The sequence below is a fragment of the Selaginella moellendorffii genome, unplaced genomic scaffold (assembly GCF_000143415.4).
Source record: "Selaginella moellendorffii unplaced genomic scaffold, v1.0 SELMOscaffold_6, whole genome shotgun sequence".
In the NCBI taxonomy this organism is placed as follows: domain Eukaryota; kingdom Viridiplantae; phylum Streptophyta; class Lycopodiopsida; order Selaginellales; family Selaginellaceae; genus Selaginella; species Selaginella moellendorffii.
In genome coordinates, this window is record NW_003314267.1 from 1902512 (window position 1) to 1927938 (window position 25427).

Below are 25427 nucleotides of genomic sequence, written 5' to 3' on the forward strand. Positions count from 1 at the left end.
TACCACATGGCACCCTTTCGGCTCCAATTTTGGGGCTCTAGGTATGGTTGACCAACTTAAGGTATAGTTTAGCTCTTATTTGCATGTCCATACCATATTAATTAGTGGAGTATTCATTTTTTGCATTAGGCCATCAATATGTTGAAATAATGCTAAATTTTGTTTAGCTCTGTTTTGCGTGCTAGTCCTAATATTGGGATTCTGCATACTTTAAGACTATTCTAAGTTGCTCCGTACTTTTGTCCATTTGCTCATTGAGCTATACACTTGGGAGTCACTTTATGCTTTAATTCCTTCGCTCCTTGATTCCATATTTAAGAGTTTGGCTCTATTCCTTCATTCAATGGTCTAGGGCTCTAAAACACAGGTTCCACTCTGCTGTCCTTAGACACATGGTATGTGGCATGTGGCATATGACACATGGTACATAGACGGTTTAGATTTTACTTCATAGTTATCCTTTGGTAAACCACAATAGGATAAAGGGTGAAAACCATGATTCTTCAGGTCCATAACCCTTCTAGTTGACCAAATAGTAGAGTTTAGACCATGAGATCTTGGAATCAAGGATGTCCTGAACCTCATACTCAGACCCATCCTCGAGCTACATTGGTGGAAGCGGAAGAATGACCTAATTTGGAATAGGACTGGGAATATAAGGCTCAAGGAGATAAGAGTGAAAAATGGGGTGAATTTGATATGAGGAGGGAAGTGCAAGGTGATAAGTGACAGGATTAATGATGGCAGTGATAGGGAAAGGACCGAGGCATTTGAATTGAGTTTGGGATATGGCCTGGTGGTGGATATATTTCGCCTAAGGAGCCAGACTTTATCCCTAATATTGTAAGGGGGACAATCCTGACGATGGACATTGGCAAATGTTTTGTGAGATTCCTGAACATGATAGAGGTGGAAGGAGATAGATTTGTGGATTTTCTGGAGGTTGGAGACAAATGCCTCAGAGCGGGGATTTGAACGAGAGGATTTGGATGGAGAAGGAAGTGAAAGATTGAATCAGGGATTTCGGCCAGAGTTTGCAAAGAAGGGGGAAACTAGAAGAGAGGAGTGAACAAAGTTGTTATAGAAAAACTCAGCAAGGGGAAGGATATCAAACTAGTCATCTTGATGATAGTTGATGAAGCATCTCAAGAATTGTTCTAACATTTGAATCATTCGCTCGGACTATCCATCAATTTGAGGATGATACGCCAAAGAGAGGTTGGCCTTCACTTCAAGCAGCTGCAAAAACCATTGCCAGAAATGAGAGATGAATTGAGGTCCCCGATCCGAAACCACATTTGCAGGAATCCCATGAAGTCAAAAAATTTCCCTGAATACCAGTTTTGCCATGTCCTCACTCGAAAGCTCCTTGGTACACGGTAGGAAGTGTGCCATCTTTGTGAAGTGATCCACCATGACTAAAATGTGTAAGCCACAAATTTTTCCCTTCCAATTTGTCAGCTTACCTCGTCTATCCAACCAACACTACTTTGGCTTGTGCTAAGTTCCTTCGCCAAGGTTCCCACCTATTGTACCAGCTCCTACTTGGTCCTTTTTAGTTTTAGCTACTCACTGCACAAGCAACGGAGCGTTACCCATCCATCCACAGATTCCCAAATCTCTCCCAATCCCCCTTTCCGGGTTAGACTGGACTTAAGGTTCGATTACACTCCCCGCAGGCACAAGTAGCCAAGCACACTAAGCCTCTAGGTTCCTAACACCCTTTGGTATGACAAGACTTGATTATGGGACCCTCTAAATCCCAAGCCTTGGGTGCAACACTTGCTTCAGGACATCGGGGTGAAACACCGTGACCTAACGGCTTGGTATGGGTACCTCTACCCCCCCACTTCCATCCCGAAGGGAAGGCCCAAGCCCCTAGGAAGGGCGAGGACCAATGAGCCACAAGGTACTCAAGTGGGGCACCACTCCACATGAGCTGGGAGCACCACAATCGGTTTCCCTTTCAGGAGTGGGAGCTGCTCTTGAGCACTTCCCTGGGTGGCCCCTCCAGCACCACCCAAGCCCATGCTCACTCCCACTCAAGGCCCCTTGGCCCCAGTTTCAACCTTAAGTCAATTTGGAAGCACCACTGGAGAGTTCCTTCAAAACTGGTTCCTAGACCTCACTATCCCTACTATACTTTTGGAACCCCCTGCAGCCCCCCCCTCCCCCTGGGAGACGCATGCTTTGGGCTTTCACCCCTTGACCCGTATTAGTATTCGGACTCGGTCTTAGACTCGATCTCGGACCCGACTTCGGACTCGGTCTCGGACTTGACCTCAGACTCGGTCTCAGACCCGATTTGGATCTCGGACTCTGTCTTGAACTCGGTCTCGAACTCGGTCTCCGATTCGGCCTCGGGCTCGATCCCGGACTCTATCTCGAACTCGGTCTCAGAGTCGGTCTTGGACTCGATCTTCAACTCGGTCCCATCCGATGAACTCTTTGTCATTTCAGTCATGCTTTTGGGGATCCTTTAGCCTACGACATCTCGAGGAGTCGGTTCCTTACAACTCCACCACCCATAGAAAAAGTTCAATACCCACATCGAACGTCTCTTTTTTATCCTATGCCTTGTTGACCATGTCTCCGAGGACATCCCCCCACTTAGCGGTGTGCCTAAGTTAGCCTCCCCAGCCAAGAGCCCATGACAACAGAATATAGGTGTCCCTATACCCCTCACCTCACCACACCCTAGTATGGGGTCGGGACTTAAACCTAGCCTTGCTTTACTAGGGGGTTGGGACTCGAACCCAACCTCCGTAGAATATGTCTATGGATTCGACATCCCCGTGGGGAGTCGACCTAGCTAACCCATGCTAATTAGCTTACCTTCGGCGTGCCTTCGGGTCCCAACATATGTCTTTGCTCAACTTCACAAATTGATATTTTAATTGAACTTTGCATAAGTACATAGAGTTTTGCCTTGCAGAAATTCCTCCACTAGATCTCGCGCATTCGCTAGGTTCTCCTCCGGTTCCCATGTTGCTTTGCAGTGTGGAAATCCTTTCCACTTCACATGGAACTCTCTCACCTCGCGTCCTTGTCGCTTGCTCTTGCATGCATTGAGGATGGCCTCGACTTCGTATTCCTCTTCCCCTTGGATAACCTCAGGTAAAGGTCTTATTTGGTCCTTGCGAAGCGAATCTTCAAAGTACAGCTTGAGTAAGTTTACGTGGAACACAGGGTGCATCTTCCCCATCTCTCGAGGAAGTCAGAGACGGTAAGCCACTTTACCGATTCGTGCCTCAATCTTATAAGGCCTCACGAACCTACTTAAGGAACTCAAGATCAATTCATTTATAGGAATACATGCACGTTTACCTTTGGGTCAACTTCCGGCTAATCCCACTTGGTAGCTTGAGGTTCTTGGTGTTCAACCACACCTTCTCCCTAGCTTGGAACTCTACATCCCAGCGCTTCTGGTTCGCGTACTTGGTTTGCCTTTGTTGAGCCCGTTCCAAGGAATCCCTCACTAGATTCCAAATGTTGAGTCTCTCTGCTATGAATGCCTCCACTGCGGGTAACTCTTCATGATACTCGGCCATGCCGAGTTCCACAGGACCTTCAATAGCTCGCCCATTAATGACTTCCCATGGACTCACCCCGATACTCGAATGTGGTGAATTGTTATAACACATTTCCGTAAGTCCCAAATGACTTACCCAATTGGTCTGGTCTCCCGAGACATAGTACCGCAAATAATCCTCCAGCCTATTCACCCTTTCCGTTTGTCCATCTGTCAAGAAGTGTTAGTGCCATCAAACTTGACTTAATACCCAATACCTGTCTGTGGGTGATAGGCTGTGCTGAATTTCAACTTGGTGCGATACTATTCTAGGAGAGTCCTCCAGAACCTACTAGTGAAGATCTTATCTCTATTTGAGATAATCTCTTCCGGCCTTCCCCGCACTCAAACCACTTGTTCGAAGAATAGCTTCGCCACACCTTCTGCATCCACTTCCGTTGTGGTGGGTATGAAATGTGCCATTTTTGAAAATCGGTCCACCACCACAAATATCGCATCAAACCCCTCGCTTGGGGGGAGTCCCGTGATGAAGTCCATCGTAAGAAATTTCTACGGACAATCTGGAATTGGGATGCTTTGCAACAAGCCCCCACTAGCCTTAGTCACGGCTTTGACCTGCTGACATGTTGGATATGTCTTTACATAGTCTTGGACATCCTTAGCCATATCTGGCCAATGGTACTTCCTCTTGAGTAAGTCCATCGTCTTGGGCAGTCCGCTGTGTCCCGCAAGAGGTCTGTCATGACACTCTTCTAAGGCTACCTTCCTTAATTCCTCTTCTGGAACATACACCCTCGTTTGCTTGTAATAGATGAGTCCGTTGCGTTCCGCATAGCTCGTTTTCTCTTCCGTTGGCAGCTCACCTCTCTAGTGAGCTTCCCGTGCCTCTAGATTCCTCAGCAACACTTCTTGGGCTAGACCATCGTTCTCATATGTTGTCCACACATCGTCCCAAAACGTTGCTGTCGCACTGGATATCGCTAACCTCAAGCTCGCTTTTCGACTTAGCGCATCCGCCATGATGTTGGTCTTCCCATGCTTGTACAAAATCTCACAATCAAACTCGGCCAGGGCATTGGCCCACCAACTTTGTTTCCCTCTTAGGTCGGGCTGTGACAAGAAGTGTTTCGTTGCCACATTGTCCGTGTAAACCTTGAAGTGTCTCCCAAGGTAGTGTCGCCACTCCTTGAGTGCCTTGACCACTGCAAACAATTCCTTCTCGTGGGCAGGCCACTTCCGTTGAGCCTTGTCCAACTTCTTTGAGAAGAACGCTACTGGATGGTTGTCTTGCTTCAAAATTGCGCGCAACGCAAAGTCCGAAGCATCCGTTTCTACCTTAAAGTCCTTACCAAAGTCTGGTAATGCCAACATGGGAGCCTTCCTCAACTTCCCTTTGAGGTGGACGAATGCCGCCTTGCATTCCACTGTCCATACCATCTTCCTTTTTCCTGTTTGGTCCGTTAAGGGCAGAGCTACTCTCGAATAATGTCTGATAAACTTTCGGTAGTAGTTGCATAACCCCAAGAACGCCCTCAACTCATGTACATTCGATGGTCACTCCCATTCCTAGATCACTTGGACCTTCTCCAGGTCCACCTTGAGCTCGTCCTAGGCCACCACATGCCTGAGAAACTTTACCTCTTGTTGAGCAAATTCACATTTGCTCTCTTTAGCATACAGTTTGTGTTCCCTTAGTTTCTCAAACACCTTCGCCAAGTGTTCAACATGCTCCTCTAGCGTCTCGCTATAGATCAGGATATCGTTGATATAGACGACCACAAAGTGATCCAGATAGGGTATAAAGATATGGTTCATCAATGCCAAAAACGTTGCTGGCGCATTGCACAACCCAAAAGGCATCACCAGAAACTCAAAGCTCCCATACCTAGTTCGACAGGTTGTCTTCTTGACATCTTCCTCTACTACCCTGATTTGGTAGTATCCTGACCTCAGGTCAATCCTCGAGAAGTATTTTGCCTTTCCCAACCTATCGAACAGGTCCTCAATCCTTGGCAAAGGGTATTTGTTCTTCTTTGTATACTTGTTGAGCAACCGATAGTCTATGCACATGCGCATAGATCCATCTTTCTTTTTCACAAATAACATTGGCGCCCCATATGGTGACTTGCTCAACCTAACATACCCTTTGTCCACCAACTCCTCTAGTTGGCGCTTGAGCTCCTCGAGTTCTTTTTCGTTCAAACGATAGGGGGGATGAACCACCTCCTCAGCACTCTCAACCAGCTCAATTTTATGTTCTATCGGTCGTGCGGGGGGCAACCCCACTAGCAGCTCCTCCAGCATGGTATCCTGGAATTGGTCCAACACCCCCTGGATCATTAAAGGTACTTCTTCCGTTCCTGTCTTTTTGTCACTCTTCACCGAGAGTAAGTACAAAAATGCTGCCTTAGTTCCTTTAGTGAGTTGTCCTCTCGTGGACACCAGGTTTAAGCAGGAATCTTTGGCCTTGCTTTGCCCTACCTTTAGATCCTGGGCCTCCACCCTAGATCTTCTTCCTTGGGCATTCGCTAGTACCACAAGGTTTTTACCTTGTCCATGCAGAGCTACCACGAACCGATTGAACCAATCCATTTTGAAGATCACGTCAAATCCCGCCATGTCCAACACGGTGAAATCCATGTCCACTTTCCATGTCCCTACTTCGACTCTCGCTTGTCGAAGTACCTTATCGATGCTTTGGCTACCTTGAACAAACTTTATAGTCCTTGGTTCGCGTAGCCGCTGCACCGTTAGTCCAGCTTGCCGGACTATGTCTGCAACCACAAAATTATCCGAAGCACCCGTGTCAATAAGGATCTTAACAAAGCTACCTCCGAGCTTCCCTCGGAGGGCTAGTAGATGTCGCGAACGACTCTCTACCAAAGTTGCTCGTGTAATGAGTAACTTTGAGTTAGGGATTGGATCACATACCTCAGTTTGGACTTCACGCGACTTGATGGCCATATTGGCTCTGGCCTTCTTCAGGTAGGGAAATTCCCTCGAAAAGTGTCTCGCCTCACTGCAGTTGTAGCATACGTTGTTTCCCACGTTGCTATACAACTTGACCTTCTTATCCGTGGGTTTGTCTCTTTTTGCTTGACTCCCCCACGTACTCGCTCATTGGCCACCGAATTTGCCTTTCCGAAACCCCAAGGACTCATTCTTAGAGAAACTCTTCTTAAATTTCCCTCTACTATACGTTCCCCTTGGTTTGGCCCCTTTGCTAAATATGGACCCCGACCCCGTCGTGTTCCCCTTTCGCAGGTTATCGTTGAAATGCACCTTGATGGCCACATCCAACGCTTCCTTGTAGTTGGTTGGGTTCCAACGCATCACCTCACCGCGAGCCCAGGTTTGGAAACCTTATATGAAGGCATGGAACGCATCCATATCCCCAATGTCCGTGACAAGTATCTTCTTTGCCATAAACCCATTCACATATTCTTGAATGGTTCCGGTCTACTTCAGCCTACTCAGCTCGTCCCTTAGATGCAGAGTAGCATTCGGAGGAACATAAGTCACGCGGATCCTTGCCTTCATCATTTCCCAAGTGGCCACCGGTCCTTTGTTGGCCTCTGTCATTCTCCACCAAGACTTGGCATTATCTGCCAAGTATGGTTTTGCATATGATACCTTCTCCGACCTTGGTAACCGCAACGCTCGAAAGTAGTCCTCCATATCGTAAAACCAATCCTCCACCACCTTATAGTCGTTCACTCCCTTGAAGACCGGTGGGGGCTTTGGTTTGTACTTGGGAACTGCCTGAGGGACTGATTCCACTTCGGTCTGTTCAACCTTGTTTGGTTTTGCCTCAATCCCTGCCGAAGGGTCCACACCTTCTGCGTTGCCAGCATTCACAGTCTTTTGCTTTTTCTTCCGCTTCTCGTCACGCTTTAGCTTGCGTATGAAAGTCTCCAGCAGAGCATTGGTCTGTGCCAATTGTCCTTCTAGAACGTCCAAACGAGCCTTGGACGACCGAACCTCGCCATCGGACTCCTATTTGGAAGTTTCCTCACTGGAGTCCTCCTCATGCAAGGATTCCTCATCCATAGCCTCTTGTTCAACCGGAGGCTCCAGCTCTGGCAGGGGTTCTGTCTCCACCTGGGTTCGCTTACATCCTACCTTTGCCATCTCCCAGCAATCCACCTCTATCCTTCACTAGAACTGAGGGAAAGGCTCCGATACCAAATTGTAAGCCACAAATTTTTCCCTTCCAATTTACCAGCTTACCTCGTCTATCCGACCAACACTGCCTTGGTTTGTGCTAAGTTCCCTCGCTAAGGTTCCCGCCTATTGTACCAGGTCCTACTTGGTCCTACTTGGTTTCAGCTACTCACTGCACGAGTAACAGAGCGTTAGCCATCCATCTACAGATTCCCAAATCTCTCCCAATCCCAATCCCCCTCCCCGGGCTAGACTAGACTTAAAGTTCGGCTACACTCCCCATAGGCACAAGCAGCCAAGCACACCAAGCCTCCAGGTTCCTAACACCCCTTGGTATGACAAGACTTGATTATGGGACCCTCTAAATCCCAAGCCTTGGGTGCAACACTTGCTTCGGAACATCGGGGCGAAACACCGTGACCTAACGGCCTGGTATGGGTACCTCTACCCCCCCCACTTCCATCCCGAAGGGAAGGCCCAAGCCCCTAAGAAGGGCGAGGACCAATGAGCCACAAGATACTCAAGTGAGGCACCACTCCACATGAGCTAGGAGCACCGCAGTCGGTTTCCCTTTCGGGAGTGGGAGCTGCTCTTGAGCACTTCCCTAGGTGGCCCCCTCGGCACCACCCAAGCCCATGCTCACTCCCACCCAAGGCCCCTCGGCCCCAGTCTCAACCTCAAGTCAGTTTGGAAGCACCACTAGAGAGTTCCTTCAAGACTAGTTTCTGGACCTCACTATCCCTACTATACTTTTGGAACCCCCTGCAGCCCCCCGCCCCTTGGGAGATGCACGCTTTAGGCTTTCACCCCTTGACCCGTATTAGAATTCGGACTCGGTCTCAGACTCGATCTCGGACTCGACTTCGGACTCGATCTCAGACTCGGTCTCGGACCCGATTTGGATCTCGGACTCTGTCTCGAACTCGGTCTCGAACTCGGTCTCCAATTCGGCCTCGGGCTCGATCCCAGACTCTATCTCAAACTTGGTCTCAGAGTCAGTCTTGGACTCGATCTTCGACTCGGTCCCATCTGATGAACTCTTTGTCATTTTCGGTCATGCTTTCGAGGATCCTTTAACCTATGACATCTCGGGGAGTCGGTTCTTTACAACTCCACCACAGATAGAAGAAGTTCGATGCCCACATCGAACGTCTCTTTTTTATCCTATGCCTTGTTGACCATGTCTCTGAGGGCATCCCCCCACTTAGCGGTGTGCCTCGATGAAGAAAGGTTATGAGGGATCAGCATGGATCAAGACGGGAGCAGAACTGAAGGCCGCCTTGAGTGTATCGAAAGGATGCTGGGCAGTAGCAGACCAAGAGAAGGGAACATCCTTGTGAGTGAGATGCGTGAGAGGAAGGACAATGTTAGAATAGTGATCTGTGGTAGAAGTTGGCGAAGCAAAAAAAAACCTGAATATCCGACATTGATTGTGGAGGCTCCCATTCGAGAATAGTCTTGACTTTAGTAGGATCCATTGTGATACCCTCAAGAGTGACAATGTACCCAAGGAACTCCACAGACTCCTGATCAAAGGAACATTTCTCAAGCTTTGCATATAGGCCATGTTCCCATAGCTTTGCCAACACCTTGCGCACATGCTCATCATGCTCCTACTCTGTTTGGACAGGGTTGTTTCCCAACTGCAACAGAGGTGGACTTTGAGGCAGAGTGAACTTGAGCAGCTGGGGAGGCTTCTTGGGACACACAGCTGCTTTATGATTAGGATCAGCATAGTAGAGGCAAAGATCATGAGATATTTGACATTGCTTCTTAGCAGGACTCAACTTCCCTTTGATGAGTCGGGGAGTACCAGAAATATCCATCGGGATTTGAGCAGTAGGTTCAAGAGTATGCCCCGAAGACTCAAGCTGGGATTCCTGAGTCTGGGATGGGAAAACGACGGGCCGGTGACTTTCCTGACGACGTTCAAAGAGACGATTGTCACATCGAATAGCTTTGTTGATAGCGTCCGATAGGTCCATGGGATCCTCCATGGTGAGCAACAAATCCTTGACACCGTTGTTGAGGCCGAAACAAAATTGATCAATCAGAGCCTGCTCATCCCACTAAGTGTCCAATGCAAGGAGTTGGAACTCTGCAGCATAGATCGAGGCAGGACGAGACCCCGAGAGAGACATCTCATCTTTGTGGTGGCAGCCCTAACCCGATCTGTCTCACCAAAACATGCTTCGAGCTTCTCTTTGAAGAATTGAAGATCCATCAGCTCCGGAACCACGACCCCTTTCATGCTCTTCTCCAGGAGAGGAGAAAACCATGATAAAGTTGCACCTTCGAGCAACATCCCAATCCTGCCAATTTGAGACTCGATAGTGGGGTACTGCCGATGTTGAAGTGCAAAAATCAGCTCCATCTAGTTCAAGAATCTGCAAAGCTCCGAATGCTTGCCTAAAAATTTCACCGGGAAACTAGTTTTTTGGGTTTGAGACATCAGTAGGATGTGATATCTCTTGCTTAAAAAATTTGAGTCCCTTTATTTAGATTAGCTAGTGAGATAGTTGGCATGAATGAGTATTGCAACATTTATTCTATTCTGTTGATTATTACTACAATTGGTTCTAATAGGTTAGATGTTTGATGGTGAATCCTATGTTTTTCAATTATAATGATCTTGGTGGTTTTTATACTTTAATATTGGTTTATCAGATGATAATTTACTTGGAATACTTTTGTGTTTTAATCTAAGATTTATTCACTATTACTTAAGTCTTTAAAATATCATTGTCTATGACCTTGATATTGTCCATCTCTTGATCTTTCTATTTAGACCAATATAGATAAATTGGTTTTGGCACTTCATGTGCATGGTGAAATCTTTAATCATGAGGTAGCTACTGTCAATTAATCACATCACCCATCTCTCTCTTAATGTTCTTTATTTTATTTAAAAGGGCATAACTGTGTAAACAACTTTAACTGTCTATTTACAGTAATTTATCTAAACCTTACCGACAGGTTTGGTTTCTTTACTCATAAGGGTTGGGGCCTCTAACTTCTCTCTTTATGTCACTTACAGGTAAAAGCATATCACTCTTTTGTAAGTTGGGTGACTCTATTGGTCATTTCTCTATTACCGACGATTAAAAGGTGTTTAAGCTATAGTGTATTTGGGTTAAACAGAGAGGTTACCTTAACTCATTTAAGTTGGTGCATTTCTCATTAAGTGTAAACACTATGAACTTTTTCTAGAGTTATTTCTTTGGCAATGTTCTAAATTATAGTATACATCGATGATGTCAATCTTCCTTAAAGGGGGAGAGTGTCTCAAATATGACTGTGGGTATCAAAAGTTATCTATTAGATAGTTCTTTCGAATATTCTTTCCTTATTGCCATGATGGTAAGGGATTGATATTACTGAACCCTTTATCAATCCCTTTTGTTCAAGTGTTAGTAAACTTGACTTAGCATCTATAGTAGGTTAGACAAGTATAAGGAAGGAATTTCTAAATGTTTATTTAGCCAAACATATTTGGCCTAACTTGAAAGTTCTTTTTTATTCTGTCCTACACTAGCTTAACAAGAACCCTTACAATATTAAAATTGGTCCCTCAATGTTCACTAAATGATAGTTTATTATGTTTGCCAAACACCCTCACTATCATGCCTTTTGTGTTAGTCATATTCGGTCCCAATTGCTATTTATGTAAAGTGTCTAGATTTATTAATTTGGGATATCTATAGAATGTCAAGATTGTTATAAACACAATGGTGTTGGTCCTATGCCCAAATTTGCAATTTAGTGTCATTCTATACTAATAAGTTTCAAGTTTGTCCCAAAGACTAACTTTTAGTATTGTGGGTGGTTAAGGGTGAAAACGCAAAGAATATGTTTCTAGTAGAGATAGTGGGTAGGTTGGGAATGGCTGACCAACTTGAAGTATAATCTAGCTTTTGCTTGCGTGCTTATTCTTGTTTTGCATCTGGTTTGTGTCTAAGTCTAAATTCCATACCATATTAGCTGGTGGAGTACCTACATTCTTGCATTAGGCCACTAATATGCTAAAATAGTGTTAAACTTTATTTGGCTCTATTTTGTATGTTGGTCTTGGCATTAGAATGCTAGATGCTTTAGTATTGTTTCAAGTTGCTCTATACTCCTATCTCTTTTCTCCTTAGGCTGTACACTCAATAGTTACTCTGGGCTTCAATTCCTTCGTTCCTTGGCTCCATATTTAAAAGTTTGGCTCTGTTCCTTCATTCAATGGTCCAAGGCTTTGAAACTCGAGTTCCAATCCACTATCCTTGATATGTGGCATGTGGTATGTGGCATATGATACATGGCACATGGACGGTTTAGATTTTATTTCGTGGTTATCCTTTGGTAAACCATTATAGGATAAAGGGTGAAAACCACATACGCTACATTTACTTAGATTATCGAGATAGCTTTTGAGACGAATTAAAAATTTCACAGGGTAAGTATTAATCCTTTAATCTATTATTTGATCCTTTCTCTTTTGGGATTATATTTTTTGTTTTTGTTTTATCATTCTTCCTTTCTTCTCTAAATTTGTTATAGTTTTTTGCTAAAACTAGAATTTTAGCTATTATTATGCTTATATTTTCTCATTGCATTCCTTTATTTTGCCATATCATACCATAATTGATCAAAGAGTATATCACTTAAGGTTACTAATGTTGTATCATTGGATCAAATTTTTGGTTTTGTGGGGCATGATTATATTGGTATTGTACATATCCTTGGTGTGTTATGGTCTCCAGTTTCCATACAGGTTCTCCTATTTTATATGTCCTATTATCTCCCATTAATGTGGAACGTGATTATATATCAATTGGAGAGTTATGAATGATGTAATTTAATTCTTGGAAAATATTCAAGGATCAAGTTAATAGGAAGATGATATATACAAGTTTAAGTGGATTGAAGATCATGATGAGGAGCTTGATTATCTTTTACTCTTTCTCAACTTTTTCTTATTTTTTAGTTTTAGCCACCTTCTTATATTTGTAGTGTTGCTTCTTCAGTTGTAGTATTTCCTTCTTTTAGCATGATGATAATTTTTTATGCTTATGATTCTCATTCTAAATTTAGTATTGAGTTGAGTGTTTTTTATCCTCCTCATACCAATAAAATGTTGAGTATATGTGCAAAAATAAAAATTTTGCTTTTATTTCATTGACAAAGTTTTTGATTTGTTTTGGTATTGAGTATTTCTTTGTTCTAAAAGTTAAATCACTTTTGTTAGAGTTTTGGATTGAATATATGTCCTTGGTTGCAAATGTCATTGAGAGCCTTTGTTTTACCGAGTTTATATGTTCTTTTGAAAGTGTGGATTTTTCTATTAGTTTTCCTCTTTCTGTTATACTTCAAAGTTTTTTCTCTTTAGAGGAGGGGGTAAATGGGATGAGTCTTGCCCCAATAATAGAGTGAGGATGAATGAATATAGAAGTGGAGCAAAAATGAATGACATAAATTATGGAGTGAGGACAAATATAGCACATCTAAATGGAATATCAAACTTTGATATAATGAAGCCAAATGGATACAATAGTGGAGAGAAGTTGAACATTGATAGTGAAGTGAGGATAACATAGTGAGTCTAAATAGAATCAATGCTTTAGAACTTTTTTTACTTTCAAGGATGGAATAAAAAGGATGTGGGGGATGACTTCCCATATATAGTGCTAAATAAGGATAAAGATTATGAGTTTGAGTGAATATGACTCTCAAAATGTTGACTAAAAAGAAAATATAGAGGCAAATTTTACTTATGGTCGTGAGTTTGAGTTAATAATGGTCTTGGAAGATGGCTAGTAGATGGATTTAGAAGTTGGATATATCATTTACTGTAATGGCATTTCATGGACTACAATGATTCTCAAAATCCCTTGCTTTGATTTAAAATTATGGTTTCAAGATTGGTTCAAGCATTTAGTAGTTGCACACAAAGTTGCAACTAGTTCATCAAAATTTCATAATTAACTAATGTTGGTGCCATGGTTTTGGATTCTGTTTATTCAACAATTATATTAGTGGTTTTATGGGAGCTTCAAATTCTTGTAGCACTCTATAGTTGCCATACAAAAGCTCCAGATGTTCCACCTAACTTATTGTTATCACCTTTTCATCTTTTAGAGGGGAGGATGGTGTAAAATTTATTAATATATATACATATAAATATGTAATACCTACCTTAACTCAACCTGCCATCCAAGCAATCAAGAAAAATGAGATTGGCACAATATTGATGCAGCCATCCTCTATAATATGTTGACAATCTTTGCAACTATATCCTCCCCTTTGCCTCCTAATGTTGCCTTCAAATATTGCTCCAAGATGTTAGTCCAAGTGTTACCACTAAGCATTTCTTCTTTACCAAATATTACCACTAAATATTACATTCAAGTATTACTCTAATTATTGCTTTTCTACCAAGTATTACTACCAAATGTGCTCTAAGTGTTGTATATCTCAAAGTGTTGTAACTTGAAATCTTAGTACCTCAAAGTGTTACTCCTTCCAAGTAAACAAGGTTTGCCCAAGGAAGATGAAAGACTACCTAAGTTTAGATTGGAGCTAGAGTTTTTCTAGCTCATAAGGAATCTAGTTTGATGAGAATGTTTGGTTGCCTTAATTAAATCTGAGAGTAATAAATATTCTTAGAATGCTTAAGAATTTGGTTTGTGATTTTGTCATAATTATTTTTCTTGAGTCACATTAAATAATAATCTGTCCACTTTGGTTTGCTTTATGAATAATTTTTGGTTAATTTACACAATGCTTTAGAGTTTACCAAAATTTTAAGTTTTTAGCAAGTATTTCATGTATTTGGATCTAGCAAGCATTTGATAACCTCTTGTTATTACAAATTCAATTCTAGATTCCCATCTAGATGTGTTATGTTCTCTAATAACAAAAGAGAATCTTCTTTTGATCATATGTGTTTTTGTGTGTACTTGAATTATATGAACATGAATTAGCAAGCATTGTAACTTTGAGAGAATCTTCACTAAATAGGGATTCAAAAGAGTGGTTATGGTTTTGATTCTTGTCTACTTTTGTGTGAATATGAATTTAGGGCAAGAAATGGAGTAATTGTCCCGCTGAAAGTAAGCTCCCAATTTTCATGATCAACTTCTTTAGAATTTCTTTGCAGAAGTTTAGGCTTCTACAATTCTAACATTTCTTTCCATGTTGCACATGGCAGAAATGCCCTCTTTAGATCCTCTCTCCCTCACGATCCTTCTTCATAACCTCATCAGCTACATTGGCATGCTTGATGTTATCAGTGAACATTAACTTTAAAATATTTCAAAAGTTAGGACTGACTGCTTACTATAGTTCTAATAGCCAAGATACATATTACATGCCCAATCCTCATAGGAATTTTCAAAATAATTTCATGTTATTTAATCAAATCTAACTAGACTTAGACAATCATCAAACGAGTGATAATTAACAAGTCCTCAAGTCCATGGATTTAGAAGGGATAACTCCCAACATACATTCTTGACTGCCATCTATATATGCACAATGCTCTATTGGTTTGAGCCTTGTAGGATTAGTTGCTGCTAGAGATGAGTTCCTTGACACTAGGTGAGCCTTTATAGAAGAGCCAGGTTCCTCTCAGTACAATGGACAATGTGGTAATTTTCTCTAATATAGGCAAAGTTTTGTTTATAAAATATTAAAAATAAGAAAGAAAATTAGTATTAAACCCTCATTAATTAGAAACTAAATAGAAAAGAAAGCTATTAGATTAAGGAATATTTTATAACCCATCATGCCATATCCACACAGAGCTACTACTGCTCCTGCTGCTGCTGCAATATCAAATCTAGCTGGTGAGGAGTTAATGGCACTGCTACTACTTGGAATGCTTGGGGGAGTGGCAGCAGTCTTTGGCTGGCTTTTGCCATTTTGCTACCATAGATGGGGATTCGCATATCACTAGTTACTGACAAATGCATTTGTTTAGAAATTTATGCAAAGACTATGCTTGCATTTGTATTTGTTAGGCGTTTGTGTTTGTTATTAGAACCTTCAACTAAGTTAAAGAATATTCTTTTCTTTTACCTTTAACTTTTCTTGGGCTGAGCAACAAAAGATGCTAGGGAGAGAAGGCAAGCTGTCGAAAAGGATTAAGGTAAGGACACCATCCTTGGCAAAGCATATGATAATGCTCAGCATTGCTGAATTTGTAAGCATTGCAGCAATATAAAGGGTCTTTGAAATGTCACTAGGCACATTTGGGGCCAATCCCAGGTAATGAGATCATGTACTAGTGTATTGCTACACTAACATGAAGCTAGTCTAGCTCATAGAGACTAAGGGCTCTTGTAAGGAGATTGAATTTAGAAGTCAATTGCAAGAGGTTTTTGCATATGCAGCAAAGAATGGAAGAATTCCAAGACTTTTACAGGAGATAGATGAAGTGACTATGATGATCTGAGTGATTGAACACACAATAGAATATTCGAATATTTAAAAGATTATTTTAGAATATTTTCATTTATTTAGGTTTTTTTTCTTCTTACTGACAAACACGTTTGGAGCATAATTTGACATTTGGAAATGCATTTGCATTTATGTGGAACATTTATGCATTTGTTTGGTAAGTATGACTATTGCTAATGCAGTGAAATTCTTTTTACTCCCAAATGGATCTCAAGCTGGCATGGATTTTGGTTGAAACTCTTTCGTCCTAGGTCTGGCAGTGTAAGGAGCAAGGCTTTCATGGATTTAAGGCCTTACTATTACAATGGAAGTGAGTTGAGAATTACATCATTATTGGGTTTTTGCTGGAGAATGACATGATTGTGATGTTTGTCACCAAAGTTTTTGGTTTAGTAAAGGTTTGTATTCGTGATAAAAGTAAGAAAATTAGTATTAAACTTTGATTACACATAAATATATCATTGGAAAATGCTTTGGGGCTAGTTTATATGAGAAAGGATTCCCAAAAGAAACAGAGGTGGAATATCCTAAGCTAGAAGGCTTGGAAAGCAAGCTATTAAATTGTCAAATATTCTAGAATATGCTTGAATATGTTAAGTATGTTCATGTGATCTCAGTGAGCATGATGAATATTGAAGTGATCTAGCACATATTGGTGAGCCACACTCCACCCTATGGCTTCTAAGAAGCCAGTTGGTTCAGCATCTTAGCAATCAAGTGGAAGAGCACCCTAAATGAGTTCACTTGGCTTTAATTTCACTTTCGAGGCATAGCTGGTTCACTTAAGAGTTTTGTCTTGTACTTGTTTAATCCCTGCAAGACATAGGGAACATATCATATTGCTCCAACCTTGTCCCTTGCTGGTGAGATCTTGGCTTTGCTCTGAAGAAGTTTCCACTGAATCTCCACGGCCTTGCACAGCTCCAGGAACCCTCCTTGAGCTGGATCTCCACGCAACTGCAGTCTCCAAGGCCCCATTCTACCATGGTCGAGACTTCCTCACGTCAATGCTGAACTTGTCGTATCACATCCTGCCTTTGATCCTGCAACTGTGAGCAGTAACGAGTTGTCCGGGGCAATTCCTTCGTCCATGGGAAGCATGCTGAGTTTGAAGGAGCCATCTCTGGAGCTGAGTGGTGAGGTCCCCAGGAGCCTGGTAAACCTGGACTCGTTGAGATGGTTTAACGTGAGCTGAAAATTAAAAGCAGGAATCTTCTGAATAAAAATAATAGAGCTCCTGCAGTAAATTGGTGACCGAAAGCCGCGGAATCGAACCCAACGTTTTCGCTGCAAAAAGGTCGAGATCCAAAAAGCAACGCGCTCTACCGGCTGAGCTTACACATTTGATCACTGCAAATAACTAAAACTGTATAATAAAAAACGTGACAAACCAGTGTGTGCTCGTTTTACGTCATGCACTCCTCTCCTCACTGCAATCAAACAACAGCAGCTTCATAAACTCTAGGGATCGGAAAATTGCGATGAGCAAAGCGATGGACATCCTTGCCTGTCATACAAGTGCCGTCTCCTGGCGTTGCTATTTCACGTGTATTTTTGTCTTTCTGATCCAACACATACACATGAACACGTTTTTCCAATCCAAAAACGTTACTTCAAGCGCGTACCTGGCCCAATATGTTGAGCTTGGCGCTCTTCCAATCTCCCTGCAGAGCGATCACTGTGAAGGTGAAGTTCTAGAAAAGAGGAGGAATTTCCGACCGGGGCTGAGTACTGTAAAAAGACAACTAGATTGTTCCTCCTCCGGCCTGCCAAGTAGCATTATGGCTTGCTACAGTCTAGAAACTAGAATTCAGAGCACGTACCTGGCTCTAGAAACGTTATAGATGATTTTCCGTGCAGCAGAGATCTCAATGTTCTCAGTCCGAGAGATTTAACTAGCTCGGAGAGCACGAAAGTTAAATCGAATTGCCAGTGCAAGGAGTCTCAAAAGAAAAGGAGAAATGCTCGAGCTTGCCTCTTGCCTGGTAAGAGCGAACTCGCCGTCTGTGGGAGTTGAACCCACGACCACGTGGTTAAAAGCCACGCGCTCTACCGGCTGAGCTAAGACGGCTTGAACAACTGGTTTGAAATGCTAGGAAGAATTCTGCAAGTATAACAAACTCAGAACGAACCTTCTGAAGCACTCTGTGCGTGTGTTTACGTCATGTAATTTCGTCTCGTCCCTGTAAACATTGCTAGCAAAATGCAACCAGAAATCGGGAAACCAAGAGTAAACCTCATCGAAGCAGTGTGTATCTCCTTGTACTTTCCTCCTCGTCTCTGTGTAATCAAACATAATCAAACACAACGTCAGCACGCTTGCAAAGCGAAATACAAAGACTGACTAGAGATTTTATTACCTCGTCTCCTTGCGAGCGATATTTTGCTGGGAGTTCGCATAGTTCTCTTCTTTCTGTTCCCACAAGCTAATCTGATTTTGAGAAAAGCCGTGGTGAAGGAAGCCACGAGCGCGACTTGCACCTAGTTATATCTTTCCTGAAAATTAGCTTCAACTGTGTTTATCCTGAATTGAAAAAGCCACTTCCAAGCACAGTACCTTATGTGAGTACAAAAACGCCATTGTTTTCCGTTGAAACCTTGGGATCCTCCAGTTTCAAATACAAGGTACTGCAGCTGAATACAGAAGGAGGCATCAATAAACAAAAAAAAAAAGTGAAGAACTCGGCTAGATGAGTACTGTGACAAACGCAAAGTGCAAATTCGCAAGCACCTAAACAAACTTGATTGCCGAGTGGCAGTCGGAGCGCACTCGCAAGTTCTTGACGATGCAAAGCGGCGTCCTGGGTGGCGTGCTGGCAATCCCAAACGCCACCGCCAGCTTCTCGCTGTGATAGAACAGCACCTCGTCCTTGTCCTCCTCTTCCATGCTGTGGATCACCACCTTTCGATCCGGCTCGTACCCCTTGATCCTCATCTCCGACAGCAGCCCCTGCAGCGTCTTGAAGATGCGGTTAACACCAAAGCTCCCGGAATCCACTGAGTATCCACAAGTACCTGCTTGTAGAAAACCTCACAGAAACTTTTTCCGTCCAGCTGAAAGCTCGAAGAGTTGGACGTTTAATCCAGCGCTAATTCCTGTGACAAAACATTGAAAGTAGTACTTGTTTCCTGCATACAGCTAAAAACTCTTGTCAAGAAAACTATCTTGCAGTGCAGCAAATTGAACTGTACCGGTTTGTGGAAAACAGCTGTGACATTCATCAATACTAAATCGAATGCTCCTCGTGCAACGTGATGGCCCTCGTACGAACCTTGACAAGTTGCAACAGTTGCAACGCGCAACTTAGCCTGCCATCAGGAAAAACGGTCTCAGTGAGTATGATCAAGTCAAAAGGCAAGCAAATTGATGTACCTGTTTCCGGCTGGTCCAGGAAAAAAAAAAATGAAAACTATTTCCTGGCCTGCAACCAATTTGCAGCGGTTTTGGGAGCGCTCACTTTGCTGTAAGATAGCCAACAAAGGTTCAGCGAGCGAACTCATGAATCCACAAAGGCGTTAAAGCTTTTTATAATTCTTGGAAGATTACCTGTAGGTGCAGCGAGAGAGCACTAAACTCCTGTGGAATCACTACGGAGTCTTGACGACTAATCGGATGAGCCTAATCGAGGAATCAAACAATGTCTGAATGTCAGCTTCGAATGTCAAGAACGCTAAATATTTCTAGTGCGTCAAAATTTCCGACTGGTCTCAGAAGGAGATCGAGTTGCGCTACCTGGCTTTAGCGAAGAATGCCCGCCCGCCCTATAGCTCCACAAACCCTAGAAGGAATAAAAACCTGCCATTTCCTAGTAAATCAGACACACGAATCTCACAGAAACTGGGAGCTCTTGCAAACGCTGTCTGTGGGAATCGAACCCACGACCACGTGGTTAAAAGCCACGCGCTCTACCTGCTGAGCTAAGACGGCTTCCACGGGAAAGAAGAAATTCGTAAAAAGTACAAACTTGGAAGCACAAAAGTTGTTACGAAAGAAGTTTCACAAAGAACATAAACAACTAGATCGTTCCTCCTATTGCCTACCAAGTAAACTAGAATTCACTACCTGGTGATTTCCCGTGCTTTCGACAGTTTTTTACCACTGCAGCAAAATCAAAGGAGTCTCACAAAGAACAAAGAACTCGAGCTTGCCTGATGAGAATGAACTCGCCTCGCCGTCTGTGGGAATCGAACCCACGACCACGTGGTTAAAAGCCACTATCGGCTGAGCTAAAACGGCTTGCACACCTGTTTCGACATGCTCGGAAAATTTCTACAGAAACAAATTCCCCAAGAACCGAAGTAGTGTGTGTTTTATGTGTCATGCACTGTGGTCCTCCTCACTAAAGCGCAACGGGAATTCTAGAAATCGGGGAACCAAGAATAAACCTCACCAAAGCAGTGTGTATGAACATCCTTGTCTTCGTCCTCTCTGTGTAATCAAACGCAGCGTCAGGATGCTTGTACAAAGACTGACTAGAGGAATCTTTATCACCTCGTCTCCTTGAGAGCGATGTTTTGCTGGGAGATCGCATAATTCTTTACTTCCTACTCTAGAATGCGTGGTAAAGGAAGCCAGTCGGACCTAGAGAACACGTTTTTCTGAATAGAAACAAGTCACAGTACCTGATCCAAATCGCTGTCACACGATATATGAGCATCAAAGAACCCATAGTTTCCGTGCGATCTTCCAGGCCCAGTTTCAAATGCAAGGCACTGCAAAAGGAGCCATCAATAAACAAAAACAAAAGAGAGAAGAATTCGGCTGTGAGGAGTTTTGGAAATCTGCAAGCAGCTCAACTGAACACTAGCTCACAGTATCCACAATTGTAGAAAACCTCACAGAATTTTTTGTCGTAAAATCTAGCGCTGATCCTGTGACAAAACACTGAAAGTAAAAATCGACTGCTGTCAAGAAAACTGCAAGCCTTTCTTGCAGCGAATTGAACTGTACCGGTTTGTGAGACAAATCCATCACGTGAAATTCACGTGATGGCCCTCGTACGAACCTTGACAAGTTGCAACAGTTCCAACGCGCAACTTAGCGCCTGCCACCAGGAGAAACGGTGTCAGAGATCGCGCAGAAGATGTGCTGTACCTGTTGCCGGGTGGTCCAGAATGAATAAACTATGAAATCTATCTCCTGGCCTGCAACCAATTTGCAGCAGTTTTCGGTAGGAGCGGCTCAGTTTGCTGTAAGATAACAAGATCAGTGATGGAAGAAGCTAAAAAAAAGTTCATAACACATAAAGCCTTTTATAATTCTTGGAAGACCTCTGGAGCTACCCGTAGAAGTTTCGAGCTTCCTCCCACGAAAATACGGAAGTAAGATCAGCGAGAGAGCACTACACTCATGCCAGGCCAAGAACGCTAACCTTTTCTAATGCATCCAATCCAGCTTTCTGACTGTTCTCAGGAGGAGATCGAGTTGCGCTACCTGGCTTTGCGAAGAAATACCCGCCCGCATTCAAACCCTAGAAGCTAAATGAAAACCTGGAAAAAATCACCAAACAAAAGGGCACTCAGAAAAGATTTCCATAGTGACAGTGATCTTTTTCTAACGTGGTGAGCTGAGACGGCCTACACACCTGGGATGTGATTGCCATAAAGAAAGTTTGCTATGGATCAAATGTTTCCTCCTCTGTCAAGTTCTTTGCGTTTGCCGGGACGTTGAGAGATGGATCTGCTTGTTAGATATCCGCAAGATGAAAGAAAATACTTCTCCGTCGAAACAAAGCCAAAGAACTCGCCTGTGCCTTGTTGTGTTCATCTGATGCAGCTACCTTAGCCAAATCCGTCTATGCCGTCTGCGGCAATCGAACCCACCACGTGGTTAAAAGCCACGCTGGTGCTCTACCAGGTAAGCTAAGACGAGAGTGACCGGTTCTGAACGAAAGGAGAATTTCGTAGAAAATAGAAATAGAAGCACCATACCTTAAGTCTGCAGCAGAGATTTTACGGAATCTCAGGCCGCTGTCCATCGCTTTTAAACTCTGTCCTAGAGGTTATTAAATGAAGTGTACCCCCCAGCTCGTGGAACTGGATCTACAAAAGGAAGTTTCGAATTAAATTTCCGAGTGCAGATTGCTCTACTCTATTGCTAGCAATCAATCAACTGAACCAAGGTTTCTTACACAAGTAAGAGCGAAAGACGTACCCGGTAGTGATGGTCACCTGAATATTTGGGAGCACGAAACCGGTACCGCGACTTCCCCTTGGTACGGCACCTTCCAAGTTGCAACAATCTTCCTGTCATCGAACATCTCGTCAGCAAAAATGGGATCAATCATGCAGTTTACCATTTCTCTTTAGACGATGGTACATGAAGTGTACCGCAGCTTGTGGAACTGCATCTACAGAAGAAGTTTCGAATTAAATTTCCGAGAGTACATTGCTCTACTCTATTGCTAGAAACCTCACACAACGCAACCAAGACTTGTTACACAAGTAACAGCGAAAGACGTACCCGGTTAGTTGAATATTTGGGACCACGAAACCGGACGTTCATCGTGAAACACGACTTCCCTTTGCTGCGAAACCTTCTAAGTTGCAACAATCTTCCTGTCATCGAACATCTCGTCAGCAAAAATGTGATCAATCATGCAGTTTATTGTTCAAACTTGCCGGCTGTCCAAAGAAAGCGACCGCGCGTGCCAGAGAAACCGATTTATTTTGCCGACTTACAACAAGTTGCAAAAGCTCGACAGTATAGTCAATTATGGATGGAATGAGCCAAAGGTACCAATTCCTGCGCAGCGGCAATATCAGTGTGAGAAGGAGCCAAGCCGAGCTTCGTAAGTCTTTAACTTTACAGCTAGCAGGAAAATGTTTCCGAGTCCACCGATGACTGCACATAATGAAGATCGCTCTCCCACCAAAAGCCTCCAAAAGCTTGGGCCAGTTGATATATAGTACCTTGCCGCAAAGCACCGCTCCCACGCAGTGATGGAGACCCTCAAGTTCTTGCTGCTGCTCTCGTCTTTCCTGAGTCTTGCAAGAGCTGATCAGGAGCAGCCATGGGTATGGCTGGATCCAGATAGTGATCTCGAGCAGAAACCACGGCTTTCTTACCGATCAACCTGGCAAGGTGACAGGATAATGGATTTCTCCGCGGTTGGCTACCGAGGTGGGATGGATCCCATTCCCCCGGCTCCTCCAGTGAAGGTAACGTTGTTTCCTGGTGGTGGCGGCAGCAGCGACGACACAGAGGCGCTGCAAGCGGCAATAAACACCGTGTCTGCCATGCAATTAGACGAGCAAGGATTCAGAGGGACTGTAAAGCTTGCGAAAGGGACGTTCAACCTCGGTAAGAAGTCCATAGTGATCAACACCAGCGGCGTCGTTATAGATGGCAGCGGCGTAGACCAAACGCTGATCGACGCACACTCTCTGGAGGCTCAAGTTTTGTTCCGGATCCATGGAAATCCTGCGACGACAGTAAACAGCACACGGTCACCTGTTGTCGAGACAGTTCCTTCCGGGAGCAAAACTCTCCGGCTAAGCTCAGTAGCAGGCTTCTCCGAGGGAGACCAAGTGAGTATTACCTGGACTTGGAGCCCCCAGTGGATCCAGATGATGAACATGAGCGACTACTGGCGGCCGGGATACGGCTACAAAGCCGAGCGGATCATAAAGACGGTCTCCACACTCGACTCTTCCATCCAGCTGGATATCCCTCTTCCGTTTCGAATGGACATGAACTACCTGGACGAAGCTCACGGCGCAAGCGTCGAGAAGATATCCACAGCCCCCCGCATCGCCCGAGTCGCCCTGCAGAACTTCAAGGCGGTGAAGAACATCACATTTCCAGGCACGGGATGCTTCCTAAAAATGCAAGACGTGGAGGATGCGTGGATAACCGACCTGGAGCTCCACGACTTCAGCGGCACAATCCTGAAATACCCTAGAGAGTTGCTCCATACCTCGATCGCCATCGCTGGGACGAGAGTCACGGCCCAGAACTTGGTCCTGCACCGCACCGCGAACGCAACAAAGGGGCCGAAACCGTTCGACATAGCTCTCCACCGTCCTGGACAGCAAATACTCGTGAGAAACGTCACCATATCTGGGAACAGGGAATACAGCTTCATTACTGGAGACAGCATCGCCGGCCCCAACGTCTTCCACAACTGCACCGGATTCGGAGCCAACACCGCGCAGCCGCACATGAGGTTCGCCACTGGACTGCTGTACGACAACCTTCGTATACCAGACGGTGGCATCGAGATGATAAACCGGCGATGGTTTGGAAGCGGCCATGGCATTGCCGCCGGCTTCTCCGTTGCATGGAACACGGAGAGCAAAAGCTTGCAGGTGATCAGCTCTCCCGGGGCTGCAAACTGGGCGTTAGGATGCCGAGCTCAAGAGGTGAACGACAAGATACAAGGGATAAGCGAACCTGGATTCGTGGATGCGGTCTTGGATCCTCGTATTCCCTCGCTTTTCCTGGCTCAGCGTCACGCTGCCGGCATGCCGGCCGTCTTCTAGTCTAGTCTGGCCTCAGCTCCATAGCCAGAGCTTCCGTCTGACTTTGAACTTTCATAATCGCCCTGGAGCTCATCATACCTATGACGCGTCCGAGTCGGATTGATGGCAGAAGAATAGAGAGCACAAGCACCCAAAAGCCTCTCTAGAGCTGGTGGCTGCTGGTGCTCCCTGTCTTCTGTCAACAATAGATCCATACCATTTTTTTTGCATCTGAAGAGAAAACGAAAGAAAGGAAAAAAAAAGGACAAAAAACCTTGACATTCTGAGAAGCGAAAAAACTTATAAGCCGGATAAAGTTTTAAAGCTTATCTGATATAGTTCACATCGGACCGTCGATGTGTTCCGTCCAGCTTACTTTCCGAGTTTTTGGCTCCAGCATTGAGAATAGTTAGTTGATTGGCCCAACTCCCAAGGGATCAAAGGACAAGTCGTGGAAACCACTAAAGAGGAAACAACAAAAACGCTCAGACCTCTTTGAAGCGGTCAAAGACTCCGACCCGGCGCCATCCTGTGAGCTGCCTGTCCTTGCCAATTTTGCTAGCTTCAAAGGTGGACAGAAGACTATTTCCTCTTGCCTGCACAAAAACAAAGTGAGAAATGTTTCAATCTCGTCAACACTAGACTGGCCTCCAAATGATGTCATGGTTGCTGACGATTGATCAAAGTTAAAACTCGTGGTTGCTGCTGCGACAGTACTCTGCTATTCTGCATTAGCTTCAGTGCTGTTTGTTCTCTGAAAGAAGCTTAAAAAACGCCACCTACAAGCTGCCAGAGGCCCTGCTCTGCAACACCGTAAAATCATTTA

The 25427-nt window shown here is 44.0% G+C and overlaps 2 protein-coding genes, 2 long non-coding RNA genes and 2 other non-coding genes across 7 annotated transcripts; all 6 read right to left on the reverse strand.

Annotated features, from left to right (window-relative positions):
- Window positions 1–16873: 16873 nt before the first annotated feature.
- Window positions 16874–18068, reverse strand: LOC112344864. Of its 2 annotated transcripts, XR_002991852.1 has the most exons (3): window positions 17764–18068; window positions 17530–17700; window positions 16874–17488 (listed from the first exon to the last, which is right to left on the reverse strand). It is a non-coding gene; the product is annotated as an uncharacterized LOC112344864 (long non-coding RNA). The 2 variants fall into 2 exon arrangements; XR_002991851.1 differs by having other exon boundaries at window positions 16874–17700.
- Window positions 18069–18136: 68 nt separating this feature from the next.
- Window positions 18137–18209, reverse strand: TRNAK-UUU. The gene has a single exon. It is a non-coding gene; the product is annotated as a tRNA-Lys (tRNA).
- A 58-nt stretch (window positions 18210–18267) lies between these two features.
- On the reverse strand, window positions 18268–19676 carry LOC9634619. The gene is made up of 7 exons (XR_002991850.1): window positions 19512–19676; window positions 19331–19447; window positions 19154–19277; window positions 18870–19088; window positions 18696–18772; window positions 18499–18634; window positions 18268–18418 (listed from the first exon to the last, which is right to left on the reverse strand). It is a non-coding gene; the product is annotated as an uncharacterized LOC9634619 (long non-coding RNA).
- Window positions 19677–19993: 317 nt separating this feature from the next.
- On the reverse strand, window positions 19994–20066 carry TRNAK-UUU. Its single transcript has one exon. It is a non-coding gene; the product is annotated as a tRNA-Lys (tRNA).
- Window positions 20067–22493: 2427 nt separating this feature from the next.
- Window positions 22494–23796, reverse strand: LOC112344862. The gene is made up of 6 exons (XM_024670389.1): window positions 23680–23796; window positions 23438–23561; window positions 23207–23372; window positions 22943–23135; window positions 22760–22883; window positions 22494–22696 (listed from the first exon to the last, which is right to left on the reverse strand). The coding sequence occupies exons 2-6, from the start codon at window positions 23552–23554 to the stop codon at window positions 22640–22642; spliced, it is 657 nt and encodes a 218-aa protein (XP_024526157.1). The 5' UTR covers window positions 23555–23561; window positions 23680–23796; the 3' UTR covers window positions 22494–22639.
- LOC112344863 lies at window positions 23537–24622 on the reverse strand. The gene is made up of 4 exons (XM_024670391.1): window positions 24534–24622; window positions 24218–24474; window positions 23999–24164; window positions 23537–23905 (listed from the first exon to the last, which is right to left on the reverse strand). The coding sequence occupies exons 2-4, from the start codon at window positions 24397–24399 to the stop codon at window positions 23639–23641; spliced, it is 615 nt and encodes a 204-aa protein (XP_024526159.1). The 5' UTR covers window positions 24400–24474; window positions 24534–24622; the 3' UTR covers window positions 23537–23638.
- Between the last annotated feature and the right edge of the window lie 805 nt (window positions 24623–25427).

What these genes read in the sequence shown, in the direction of transcription:
- LOC112344862 (XM_024670389.1), bottom strand. Translation starts at nt 23,554, where the DNA reads ATGGATCCGGAACAAAACTTGAGCCTCCAGAGAGTGTGCGTCGATCAG. An exon ending in ACTATGGACTTCTTACCGAG is followed by an intron (nt 23,373 to 23,437) that starts GTTGAACGTCCC and finishes ATTGCATGGCAG; the next exon opens with ACACGGTGTTTATTGCCGCT. An exon ending in TCACCTTGCCAGGTTGATCG is followed by an intron (nt 23,136 to 23,206) that starts GTAAGAAAGCCG and finishes GCTCCTGATCAG; the next exon opens with CTCTTGCAAGACTCAGGAAA.
- LOC112344863 (XM_024670391.1), bottom strand. Translation starts at nt 24,399, where the DNA reads ATGCCATGGCCGCTTCCAAACCATCGCCGGTTTATCATCTCGATGCCA. An exon ending in CTGTCTCCAGTAATGAAGCT is followed by an intron (nt 24,165 to 24,217) that starts GTATTCCCTGTT and finishes TTTGCTGTCCAG; the next exon opens with GACGGTGGAGAGCTATGTCG. An exon ending in CTGAAGTCGTGGAGCTCCAG is followed by an intron (nt 23,906 to 23,998) that starts GTCGGTTATCCA and finishes GAAGTTCTGCAG; the next exon opens with GGCGACTCGGGCGATGCGGG.